General features: G+C 42.8%; 1 protein-coding gene across 1 annotated transcript in view; it reads right to left on the reverse strand.

The window, feature by feature from the left end:
- Positions 1-1,224: 1,224 nt before the first annotated feature.
- FBLN5 (fibulin 5) overlaps positions 1,225-13,591 on the reverse strand; it is a 51,289-nt gene continuing 38,922 nt past the window's right edge. The window contains exons 6-11 of the mRNA XM_086613508.1: positions 13,313-13,429; positions 12,230-12,349; positions 7,668-7,790; positions 6,963-7,089; positions 3,902-4,097; positions 1,225-1,386 (exon numbers count right to left, since the gene is read on the reverse strand). Coding sequence (XP_086469634.1) covers positions 1,225-1,386; positions 3,902-4,097; positions 6,963-7,089; positions 7,668-7,790; positions 12,230-12,349; positions 13,313-13,429 — 845 coding nt within the window. The remainder of the gene's footprint in view (positions 1,387-3,901; positions 4,098-6,962; positions 7,090-7,667; positions 7,791-12,229; positions 12,350-13,312; positions 13,430-13,591) is intronic.

Below are 13,591 nucleotides of genomic sequence, written 5' to 3' on the forward strand. Positions count from 1 at the left end.
ACAGCAGAGATTCAGATTAGACTTTAGGAGAAACTTTCTATTGGTTACAGCAGTTACACCTGAGAAGATATTGCCTATGGAAATTGTGGGATCCCATTGATTGAGGTCCTGGTATAGTGGGGCCTGCTTTGTGGCAGAGACATGAACAATAAGACTGCTCCAAGTCTTTTTCGGCTTATTTTTCCCAATGTTAGGAATGTAGGAGAGAGACTGCACGTGAACAGAACAATTTATTTTTTCTGAGGGAATTTGGACGAGTGTGAGCTGAGTGGTCTTTGAACAGGAGATTGGTTGCAGCCTTAATTACAGAGTTAGTATCACTGCCTTATAACCATTACAACCTGTTTTCAACTATCACACTCAAGGAAAAAAGGGAAGAATTAAGTTCTGATTCGTATCTTCTCTCAAAGTCCCTGGACACTATTCTGGCAGTGGAGGCCTGTGTCAAAGAGCCTGGGTGTAAATAAGCATAACATCCTAAATATTTAAAACATACCATCCAGTGATAGATTTCTATGAACTCTGTTATATAGAAAGATTTAATACAGGAAGGAACCCAAATATGTGACACTTTGTTAGAAAGTAGAAGATTACATAGTACATCATGTGTTTTGGAATGAATTTACAATTAATTTTAACTACAAAAGAGAATCAAAGAAAAAGCAGGTGAAACTAAGACAAATGCAGGGTGAATTGAGACAAAGTGCCTGACTGATAACTCCAGAGATAATTTGGAATTTAAGTTAGCACTTCTGAGATCCCTTGTTTCAATAGGTGGCTTTCTGTTTCTGTTTCTGCTTGTTTGTCTGCTTTCCATTTATAATGAAAGGAAAAAAAAAAAAAGCAAGATTGCAAAAGCCAGCTTTTTCCTCAGTTTCTTTGGTGCTTTTTTTTGCTAAGCAGCCTTGGAGCTACAAAGGTTCACAGTCTTTCAAACATAGACTCATACCCTAGAAGTGTTTACAATGGAAAGAAGAGTCCTTAAAATATGTGACCACATAAAGAATCATATGCGATCGGCTGACAACGCATCTTCAGATGTCTGCATCCTGGTAGAGGCTGAGCATGAAGAGGCCTCCCTCCTCAGACAGGCATAGGTCACCGGATCTGTGGAAATACTGATTTGGTTTGGAGCTGCTATACGTACTGGCTTCTGAGGAGAGAGTTCTGCAGAGGAGGAATGGTCTCTTTTGGTTTAATGTTTCCAGGACACAAACTCAAGGTTTAGAAGGAGTACTGTGATACATATATCCTCAGCCGGATGACAGAGCTTCCTCTGAAGTTGATGACAGTGTTAACAGTGATCATTTCCAAGTCCAACTGAATAGTACGGGGCCCCTTCACGGGGCGAGTCATCACCAGGGTAGCACTGATCGGTCCCGTTTGCTGTGCACAAAAAAAGAGAAAGTAGGTGAGATTTTCAAAAACAGCTCTTGAAAACTATTATCTCACTATGGTCTTCAAGCAACCGAAAAAACTTTTCTGTTGCAGTGCTTCAGACCACTGCAATTCACAGGAAAGATAGCTTCCTTTCAGCATTTGGCTCCATTTCAGTGTTTTGCATGAACTATCACCTTCTACAGCTTGTAAAGCCTTTGGGAGCCTCCCACATAAAAGGAGCTATTGAAGACAGAAATTTGCTATTGTTCAAATGGAAAAAGATGAAAACACGGATTTAGGGTATAAACAAGTAGTGACACTTCTTTTTTTTGTGTGAGATATTAATTTGTTTGATGTAAAGAACACTGTTACTTTGAGGCAGCGAACACCAAGAAGGGGTTATGTTAACAGAACTTGGAGAACAGATGTTCCCACGTGAACAGGATCGGGGTTTGTTGTATAATTGCATATGTTAACGTCACAAAACCTTACCCTCTGAAGAGAGCTTTAAATATGTGAAGGCACTTCAGAAAATCTGTCTTTTGGTAAGTGGAAGCAGACCTTTGAAGTATCTGGCCAGAACAGTGGATTATAAGCATTTAAACCCCAGAGCTTCTGACGTTAAAACGAAGTGCCATTTGTTTTCCACCAGAAACTTACGCACGCAAAGCAAGACCTGTTTTACCTCGAAACCGGGCGTTTGTGTAATCTCTGATCAGAGAAGCCCGACCAAGGCGCCAGGTGGAGCCGGGCGGGCTGCCCGGGCCGGCCCGCGGGCGCTCCCGGGGAGCAGCGGCCCCGCCGCCCCGCTCCTCCCCAGCGCATCTTCCCTTCCCGCCCGCTGCTCTCGCTCTTCCCAAGGCAACGAACAGGCACCACCTGCTGGCTACCAGCCTGAGGGAGCAGGGCTGCTGCCGGCGGAGGGAAAAGGGCAGCTTGTGCAAGCCGAGCGCTGTGGGTGGCACGTGGCTGGGTGTGTGATAAAGAAAGAAAAGAAAACTAGCAGACTCCAGCAGCGATGCTGGTCGCTGGAGCCTTACCGTCTGGTGGATCGACCCAGATGAGGGGAAAAGGTTGGTGGGAGCAGTAATGACTTTGCAACAGGAAAGCTCTTGTGAGGTATAAATGATCGTTCCTGAACCTCTTGTCATTTCAGGATTTTGAAACATTTTCCTTTTTTTTAAGGTGAGAATCTGAGGCTCTCATGAGAAATGTGTATTGGAATCTATCGCACTATCTGTTTCTGTGAGGTGTGGGAACCATCAATGGCCACTGAACATCACTAAATGTGAGTATCAAAGCCAGGTTGTGCCCAGGGTTAAAAGTCAACCTTCTGAATGCCACCATCCCTGGTGGCTGTGCCTCATTCTGTGCAGACACTTCCCATCACCCCCGCGTGTCACAGGTGCAGTGAAGATGACTGGGGAACGGAGACGTCTTCTGAGGAAAATTCATATTAAAATAAAAAAAAAGTAGTTGTGTTTTCTCTAACAGTGTCTACATAAAATGTGTGTTCTCAGTGAAAAAAAAATACGTAACAAATGAAAGCAAAGAATCTAGAAAGTAAATTCTTGGAATAAAGGGGGTTTTTTTGCTTCCTTTTTGGGGTTTCGAGTTTTTCAATTTCTAATGAAGATTTCAATAAAATAAATGAGAAACATTGACTCTTTCAGTGACGATTACTGACTGTCCATCACAAAAAAAGGGTTTCACACAATAGTTTCTCTTGAGCATAGAAGACTTGAGCTATTCTTAGACATGGGTAGAGCCCCAGACTTTCCTGAACCTAAGGTCTCATAAAACAAGCATGTTTGCTTTGGACAGATTACCTTCCTGAAAGAGCCAGCAGCCCCTGCAGATCAGCACACCACTTTCCATGTCTACATCTAAAAATGCCTCATGCTGAAAGTTTAAATGATATTCATTAAAAACTGAGTTCTGCTACCAGATGGATACCTTCACAAGAAGTACATGGAGCTACTGGAACGAGTCCAGAGGAGGGCCACGAAGATGATCAGAGAGCTGGAGCACCTCTGCTATGAAGACAGGCTGAGAGAGTTGGGGCTGTTCAGCCTGGAGAAGAGAAGGCTCCAGGGTGATCTTATAGCAGCTTTCCAGTACCTAAAGGGGGCCTACAGGAAAGCTGGAGAGGGACTTTTTACAAGGGCGTGTAGTGATAGGACAAGGAGCAACGGATTTAAACTGAAAGAGGGCAGATTTAGGTTAGATATAAGAAAGAAATTCTTTCTTTACATTGAGGGTGGTGAGGTACTGGAACAGGTTGCCCAGAGAAGTTGTGGATGCCCCATCCCTGGCAGTGTTCAAGGCCAGGCTGGATGAGGCTTTGGGCAACCTGGTGTAGAGGAGGATTTCCCTGCCCATGGCAGGGGTTTGGAACTAGATGATCTTTGAGGTCCCTTCCAACCCTAACCATTCTATGATTCTATGATTCTATGATTCTATGGATATTCAGCTAACGAGAAGCTACTCCGTGTTTTCTCACAGTGAGTGCCAGACTTACCCGCATGTAGAATTCTCTGCCCTCATTCCCTGATTTGATTTGGAAGATGTAATAGGCTCCAGGGTAGCGAGTTGTTGCTTGCATCTGAAAGATGTCAGAAGGCACAGACCGCCCGGACACCATATCCATCACTCTGTACAAGATGGTGAATGGCTGATCTCTGCAACCGGCGTTTTCAGCTGGACACATGCAGCGACTAGTTGTCAGAGATAGGATTGTCATCAGGGGTTATAAATTGCTGTAATATTTCATTCTTTATATGCAAATACAGCTGCTTAAATAAATAAACAAATAATGTTGTTGACCCGCTAAAAGGAACAATGAAACTTGTAATGAATTTGCTCACTTTTAGTATTCTCTGTGTTGCTACTCTGGCCTACCTACATCCCTACCTTCTTTTTCTTGTCTCCTAGGCAAAAATATCTTGGCATCCTTTGTCTCCTTCGATCACTTGAAAATCGGTACTTTCTTTAAAGCAGCTCTGCAGATGCAGAACGGCCAGGATGTGTTTCTTCTGATAGTAATTTTAACTGAGCTGTCCCCGGAATAATGTCAATTATCAGATCATTTCATTGATGTTGCTACATAAATATTGCATTCTTTGTTTAACAATCTTTTATATACTACATGTAAACATACAGCGAGACATCCTGGATCAAACCAAAGCTCTAGCATCAAATGCAGAGCCTTAAGGAAGAAGAGGATAGCAAGCCAAGCATATGACATTTCCACCAGCAGCCTCCAACTGTTTGTGACTCAGGAAATTCTTGAAACAAAGATGTGTTCTGTGTATTCATCAGTCCTTAATGCATTTATTATCCATCAGCTTGCTCACCTTCCCAGTATACCACATGAATGTTGGGCATCCACAGCCCACTCTGCCCAGGAGCTCCACAGCCCCCTTCACCTCTGCACTGCCCCTTGCTGACTTTGATGTTCCCAGCTCTTCCAGTGAAAGGAGAGCAGCCAGTCAATCCCTGCTCATCCTCCTCAAGCAACTCAGGATTTCATTTTTGACACTGTTCATGGCTGAAGAGTCCTATCTTAGTTGTTTCTCACAAGGAAGCTAGTCCGTACTTCTGATCATCCTCATTGCTCTTTATGAACCTTTGTCCAGTTATGTATCTTTTGAGAGGAGGGGAAGGAACTGCACAGACTTGAGGATATGGGTACACAATGGCACATGCTCTGAGGATATTCTCTACTTATTAACACCTCAAATTCAGATTGCTTTTCTGACCACTAGTGAGTACTGCGGATCATGGAGCTATCTATAACGACCCTGAAGTCTCAATTTGGACACATTATGGCCAGATCAGTGCTCTTTATTTAATCTGTACTTTGGGATTTTCTTTTTACTTTACATTCATCTTCACTGAATTTCATCTGCCATTTTAATTGCACAGTCATTGAGGCTCCTTCTGCAACTCTTTTCTGCCCACCCTTTTCTTTACTGTCCTCAGACACTGTTGCGGACTTTGCCCATCTCATGGTGTATCATTTTTTCCAGGTTGCTTACAAATATGTTGGACAAAACAGGTCCAGCTCAGACTTCTGCAGAACTTCACTGTGAAAGCTGACAATTTAATACCATACTCTATTTATTTTTTATCTTTCAGCCTCTTATTCTTCTGTTCTCTTACTTCTGGATGCTTGATTGCCATAATAACCTTACACGAGGTTCTTTTCAGAAGCCTGTGGAAATCCAAACGGACAGCATCAACCTATGTGCCCTAGCCACATGCTGCTGATTTCTTCAGAGAACTCTAATAAGGTTGTAAGGCAGGATGTCCCTTTATAAATGCCTTGTAGGGGAATTTACTGGAAAAGAGTTGGGTCTTTTTGCCTATTTTTTCTATAACCTCCACTACTGACATAAATTTCAGACAGTTCATCTGGCATGTCCCCCATAAAAAGGCTCCTGGCTTTACAAACACCCAATTCCTTCCACAGAAAACACAGATGCAAGGAATTCACTTGGCTTGTATACTGACCACTTCTAGACATATGTCACAAATTAAATGCAGTCACATCTAGACATGGACTAAAGCCACTGAACACAAAGCTCAGAGATCAAGAGTTCTGGTGCGAGCTGATCTGTGAGGACTCTATAGTTGGGCTCTGGGGAATTTAGATACAGAGGCTTCAGGTATTTCAAATTCCAGTTTAAGACTCTACCACCTCTGAAGGTCAGTAAACCCAGAACTGCAAGAATAGCTGTGTCCACTCCTCAGCTGCCCTAGTTCAGAAAGCAATGTAAAGACATGAAGGAATTATAATGGAAAGAAGTTGATTCTTCATCTCTTGCTATAAAATACATTAGGCTACCAAGCAATCCCAAGCAATTGGGTTTAGTGCAGACACTATTGATGAAATGCTATGGGCTGTGATTATAGAGATCTGTTGGGAGGTGAAATATTTTAAGCTCCAGACAAGTAGCTACAAAAATGTAAAAGAAACAGGCAATATTTAGAAATGTGGGATTTTTTTTTCTTTCTTGCTCAAATGATTCCAAATTTAGTCAGTAACAATGCTAATAGACCCATCCAGACGTATTCAATTTCTGGACAAGGCAAGTCAGTCTGTGGACTTTTCAGCACTTTCAACCTTTAAGCAGTAGGAAACTACTTGCATCCTGCTACAACTATCATCTAATGTTTCAAAGTACTTCCCAGACATAAGCTAGTTAATATTTACAGGAAATACTCATACTAATAAACAGGCTGCATTTGAGCTTGTGTGAAGTCAGTTAGTAATATAAGTACATGTCTCTCGTTACATTACAAACCTTGCTGTTTTCGCTACTCACTGATAAGTGTTTTTCCAGTCTAACTTTCCACACATCTGAGTATCATATCATATCCCACCTGGTGACCCGGTAAGGAATTGCAATTTATTATTTTTATAAAGCTAACCAATGGTAAACGCAGCAACAGCATGTATGTATAGCTCTGTAGACACACTTCATGGCCGTGTTGTAAAAATGCAGCTTGTTTGGTTCACTCGAGATACACTTGACACAGATAGAATTTGCTTTTGTGGCTGTAGGTATGTTACTCACTTCTCATTAATCTGGATATAAGGATCCTCGCATCTTACTGGGTCTAAACATTTATATTCTCCTGGGATATTGAAACATGTTTGCTGCGGAGTGCAGGTGAAGTTTCTGTTTTCACATTCATTGATATCTAAAACACAAGAAACAAGAGAAAGGCTAAAGCAGGGAAATACAAGCAAGGCACCACTCTTACAGACTGGTTTCTATCTTAAGGTTTCTATCTTAATTCTGTCTTTCTGGTTTCTATCTTAACTGCCCCAAACTTTGTAACACCCTTGCCCATGAGAAGTGGCCTTTTGATAACTGGCCCCTCTTTTAAGATCAGTTTTCACTCCACTCATTTCTGCTTATTGGAGTGCTCCCATGTGCTAAGTGCTGCAAAAATAGAAAAGAACTTGGCTGCTCAAGCTCTCTGAACTTAGAGAACAGGAAAACTAAAGAGATGTGGAGCAGAGAAGAGAGCATCTGAGGGCTTTCCTGTGTAGCTGTTTCCTGGTCAGTAAAGTCTTACTTACACCAACACACCACTTCACCTCAGTGGAACTATTCGCATGATGACATTCTTAACAGAATTACATAATTGGCCCCTATGAGTATTTCACTCTGCAGTGCCAAGACCAAGCATCTGAATCCTTGAAAACCTCTTTCCAGACACAGGACCTATTTTCTGGTCCCCTTGGGTTTTAATCAGCGCAGCAATGTTCTTACCTTGGCAGCTTCTGCTATCATCAAGCAAGTTATAGCCCGAAGGACAGATACAGTAGTAAGAACCAGGCCCATTCACACATTCGTGCTGGCAGAGGAACTCTGAGAAGCTGCATTCGTCCATGTCTGCAGTGGTAAAACAAAGTTTAGTGTCTTTGGCTTTACAGTCAAAAGAGCAGTCCCACAGGCAGGTGGCCATCCAGACTACGTGCCCATCACCCCAGCTGGAGATTGGCACTCTCCAGCTCCCTAGAGCTCTGCAGCAACCCAGCAAAATGCTATACAACAAGTTCTTGGTTAAACATTTTTTCCTAGGGAAACCAAAGCTGCTGCTGAACACAATGCATGGGCTTTATTTATTTATTTTTCTTTTCAAATACCTGTCACCAGCTGGCCATGTTTTCAGTTCTGTTTTACGTCAGAGATAGAGCTACTCCAACAACAAAGCTGCAACTGTAAGTTGAAAGGAGAGACTTGGCAGTGATTTTCTTTTCTTTTTTTTTCTTTTTTTCTGGAGAGCAGACTTCCCTTTCCCAGAGCCACATGGGTCCCAGCAGAACTCCTGCAGCCAACCCCAGCTGTTTTATGTTTCTTAGCCTCTAGCCAGTTGCTTCCAAGTCATTCCAGCAAGACTATAGAGCTCATCCCAGCTTAGGTCAGACCTACTGGAAGGCCCAACCATCTCCCAGATACCCAGGAAGCTAAGCAGTCTGTCAAATCTCTGATTGAATGCAGAAATTGTGCTCTTTTCCCCTTGCGCTCATGAATTGACCAGTCATTGTATACTGCGGAACTGTGCTCAAGAAAGAAAGACAAACTTCAGTGCTGTGCATGGACGCATGGCTGACTGAGGGGAAACACATGCAAAGGCGCTAGACTGAGGGAGACTGCAGTTAATCATTTCCTTACTTCCATGTTCGGGCGAAGAAAGAAACAAAGGCCAGAGCCCCAGCCAGGAACTCCCAAGTTCTTATTCCCAGCTCTGACATGTTGACTCTCCCAGGAAAATCACTTTTACTCTTCAGACTGAATTTCCCTTTCTTCTAAATTGAGCTCAGTCCATTTATCCACTTTTTGTGTTTTGTACAGATGGATTGGAAAGTATTTGAAGTCCGAATATGTTAAAGTGGCTTTGTGGCTGCAACCACGTTGTCAAAAGGGAGATGAAAGGACCTCTACATCTCCCTAGTCCTGTTATTGTGTGATTTGCCCAAGCGAGTTTGCTGAAAAAAACACCTTTCTGACAAAACATGGACTGAGGGCCGACTCCATAAAAGAACCGAGATATCATGCACCCCCATCCCCTCGAGGTGTCCTAGCCCATACCTCTAGCACATTGGATTCATACAACCTGTGCTCAGCTGCTGTCAAGTGCTGGAAGGACTTAAAGCCGCAAGAGTCTTACATTTCTGCTGCTGCACCCACCCAGGACAGATACACCTTTGCTATTTCTAAACATTTCTGCCATTCTGCTGACTACCTGCAGAGGACAAGGTGCTAGGCGTTTCAGAGCACATGCAAGACCTCTATGATCAGAAAATAATGTCGAAGTTGGGAAAGCCAGGTTGAAATCTCTGCCTCTCTCCTTGAATTGGGCAAGGGATGCCTCCCATCTTGAAGGTAAGCTGGCTGCTATGCCTTGGGCTAGTCCAGCAGCTGTTAAAGTACATCTGGATCCTGCGTGTCTCATAGAAGTGTCCTCCTAACCAGGCAGTCCGTTCGTAAGTCTCAGCAATGTCTAGTGATTGCTTGTGAAATGAAAGAAACTCATCAAGAGAAATTTGACCTGCTTTGACCAGCATTTTCCTGCCCAAAATTGTCAAAAAAAGGTTTTCTGCTCTACATCTGGGTGGTGGAAAGTCTCTTTTGCTGGCTTAACTCTCAGACATTAATGAGGCTGAAGAATCACCTCTTCTATCACCGTTTTGTACTGGCAATACTTATGTGGCACTGCATTGAACTTAACTGTTCAGGGCCCCAACTAGCTCAGGAGCACGTAAAAAGGTGCAGGAGTCTATCTTAGAAGCAGAAACTCCATTAGAAAGCAGAAAACTTAAGTCAGGTGTTGCTACATTAAATGTTAAATGCATAATACCCTTTAGATATTTAAGTCTCGCTTTTTTTCCCTTATAATAAGGAGGTTTGCAGGGAAGAACAGCTTTTGAAACCCTGATCATAGAATCATGGCATCAATCATAGAGTCATAGAATACTATGTTGGAAGAGACCTCAAGGATCATCTGGTCCAACCTTTCTTGGCAAAAGCACAGTCTAGACAAGATGGCCCAGCATCCTCTCCAGCTGAATCTTGAAAGCATCCAGTGTTGGAGAATCCACGACTTCCCTGGGGAGATTATTCCGATGGTTGATTGTTCTAATTGTGAAAAATTTTCCTCTTGCGTCCAATCGGAATCTCCCCAGGAGTAACCTGTACCCATTACTCCTCATCTTTTCCATGTGACTCCTTGTAAAAAGGGAGTCTCCATCTTCTTTGAAGCCACCCTTTAAATACTTGAACATGGTGATAAGATCTCCCCTAAGCCTCCTTTTCTTAATGCTGAACAAACCCTGTTGTCTCAGCCTTTCCTTATACAACAAGCTTCCCAGTCCTTTGATCATCTTTGTGGCCCTTCTCTGGACTCTCTTCAGCCTGTCCACATCTTTTTTTGTATAGCGGGGACCAAAATTGAACACAGTATTCCAGATGTGGCCTGACAAGTGCTGAGTAGAGTGAAATAATGACTTCTTCCCAACACAAGAAGGACATGGAGCTGCTGGAGCAGGTCCAGAGGAGGGCCACGAAGATGATCCAAGGGCTGGAACACCTCTGCTATGAAGACAGGCTGAGAGAGTTGGGGCTGTTCAGCCTGGAGAAGAGAAGGCTCCGGGGTGATCTTATTGCAGCCTTCCAGTACTTAAAGGGGGCCTACAGGAAAGCTGGAGAGGAAATTTTTACAAGGGCGTGTAGTGATAGAACAAGGGGCAATGGCTTTAAATTGAAAGAGGGGAGATTTAGATTACATATAAGGAAGAAATTTTTCACTGTGAGGGTGGTGAGGCACTGGAACAGGTTGCCCAGAGAAGTTGTGGATGCCCCATCCCTGGAAGTGTTCAAGGCCGGGTTGGATGAGGCTTTGGGCAACCTGGTGTAGTGGAAGGTGTCTCTGCTCATGGCAGGGAGGCTGGAACTAGATGATCTTTGAGGTCCCTTCCAACCCAAACCATTCTATGATTCTATGATTCTATGATTCTATGATTCTTTGTCACTGCTTGGTGATGCTTTTGTTGATGCATCCCAGCATCCTGTTGGCTTTCATTGCTGCAGCAGCACACTATTCGCTCATATTGAGCTTGTCCACTAGGACCCCAGGTCCCTTTTCACAGAGCTGATTCCCAGTCGGGTAGATCCCAGCCTGTGCTGCACTCCTGGATTATATTTTCCCAGGTGCAAGACCTTACACTTGTCCTTGCTCAACTTCATAAGGTTAGCTCACTCTTCCAGCCTATCCAGGTCTTCCTGCAGGGTGACTCTCCCTTCCAAAGTGTCCACTTTCCCACTCAGTTTGGTATCATCAGCGAACTTCATCAGTTTACACTTGATCCCATCATCCAGGTCACTTATGAAGATACTAAACAGCGTTGGGCCCTGGGGGACCCCACTTGTGACAGGTTGCCAGTTTGGAAAGGAGCCATTTACCACCACCCTCTGGGAGCGGCCTGTCAGCCAGTTCCCCACCCACTGCACAGAACACTTGTCTAGACCATAACACATCAGTTTCACTAATCTATACACATAATGCATATCACATATCTTGTCTCTCAGAAACAGCATATTACATCTGTTTACTGTAAATTAAAAACCAAGTATTTTCCAGTGCATTTTTCCTTCCAATAAATGTTGGCTGAATTCTCTAATTTTATCAGGCTATGGGAACATTAAGCACAGAAATAAGTTTTGCCCTCAATTAAAATAAAGCAATAAAACAAAAACAAAAACAGGAGAGGAAAAAGTACAATGACATAAGCACAATTTCTTCTGCTATGTGCTGAACGGAATAGCTATAGCTGTACTAAGAAACCATATTTTGCTTCTGAAGTGTAGGCACACCCATACAGGGGAAACTGGGGAAGGTTTCAGGCAGGAGTGTGCAGTCGTAAGAGCAAGAGGAACACAGGCATTCAACAGACAAATGGAAAAGTGCTTTATGTAAAGTATTTCTTTAATAATGGAGGAATGTTCTAGGACTATCCCTACATTACTTGCTCTAATAAAGCTTCCTGCTCAGCATTACAAAGCATTTTCTTATGGTTTGCTGTTATCTTGGAGCTTTTTAATATTTAGCTTATTTCTTTTAAACCATTTGCAGCCCTCCTTCATTGTGCTTTTCTAGGTATTTGCTATGTGCTTTAACTGGAAGGAAGATTGTGTGAGTTGCAGCTATCCTGCTGCTAACCATGGACCAAGGCAAAAAACTTTCTAAAAAACATGTACAAAACAATACATTGGAAAAAGAAAACTTAATAGAATTAAAGAAACCAAACCAATAAATAACTAAAGACAGTTACCACTGCAGTTAACTCCATCAGCTTCCAGTTCATAGCCAGGTTCACAGCGGCAGAGAAAAGAGCCGTAGGTGTTGACGCAGGTCTGAGTGCAAGGGTTTTCACTTGTACATTCGTTCACATCTATGGGAAACCAATGCCCAACGCATCAGTGACTTCTCCCCAAACTCTATTTTCAATTCATTACTGTAAAGCATTTCAAAGAGATTAGCTGTACACTCAGAATGATTTGTTCTGAAAAAATATAACCAAGTCAGTATTGTTTATTGAGATTCAGGCTGATGCCAGAAAATAGCATGTTGGAAACACAACATGCATGGAAATGAAGCATTTTGGGAATGTCTTCAATCAGAAAAATAACATGGAAGATGGGGATGAAATATTTATTACAAATGCTTCTATCTTTGTCCTGCCATTTAAAACCATTGAACTGATTTTGTCATAACAGATCTGAGACAAAATGCAGCAGGATATTCCTGAGGAAGATGATACAATGAGGAACGGTCCTCGTAGAAATGTAGGGCTAAGACAAAACCTTTTTTTTTTCCTTTTAGGACATTAGCAGCTTCTGGGCATCATTATCACAGTCCATTTCCTGCAGCATGTGGGAAGATACTCCCTGCTTAGCTAGGGAGAGTCTTTACAAAGAGGTTGTGTTGACTTTGATTGAGGTAGCACATCACAGCAAAAGGTGGTCTAATGCTCGAAACCCTAGTCTGGAACTCAGGAGACTCAAATCTAATTTACTGATCCGACAGAGTTTTCCTGCCTCAGGTGAGTTACACAGCTCCAGATTTTGAAAGTAAATTCAGTGCCTAAACTCATGGTCATTTCGCTGAATTGATTAAGCCTGTGTTTTAGGCAGCTTGGGACTCTCTGCTTATTTCTCCTGACACACTGGTCATCTTGCACTGGTTCCCCTCCAAGGTGCTGTGAAACTACAGAACTATCTCAGGTTGACAAACCTATGAACTTTTTCAAAAGCAGTGTTGGGAAGGTTACTTGTATTCTAAAAACTAAGCAAGTTTTAAGGGTGTTGCTGGGTTGGGACCCAAGGTTTCAGTCATGGTTTACCATACACAGTACCTTGGCATGATCTTCCGTCATCATTAAGGGTAAAGCCTGGGTTGCACGTGCAGGAGTAGGAACCGGGCACATTGGCACACAACTGCTGGCAGTAGCCGTAGCGACATTCATCTATATCTGTAGATGGCACAGACGAAAAGCAGAGTGGTCTGCATTTTCACATGCAGGTACAAAGCAGCAAACACACTGAGTACCAATAACACAGAAACAATCCAGCATACTGGTTATAGATATAACAGTCAAACTTTCAAGCCTTCAAATCTAGAGTTATAGTTAAAA

This window comes from Tauraco erythrolophus, chromosome 6 (genome assembly GCF_009769465.1).
Source record: "Tauraco erythrolophus isolate bTauEry1 chromosome 6, bTauEry1.pri, whole genome shotgun sequence".
NCBI classification, from domain to species: domain Eukaryota; kingdom Metazoa; phylum Chordata; class Aves; order Musophagiformes; family Musophagidae; genus Tauraco; species Tauraco erythrolophus.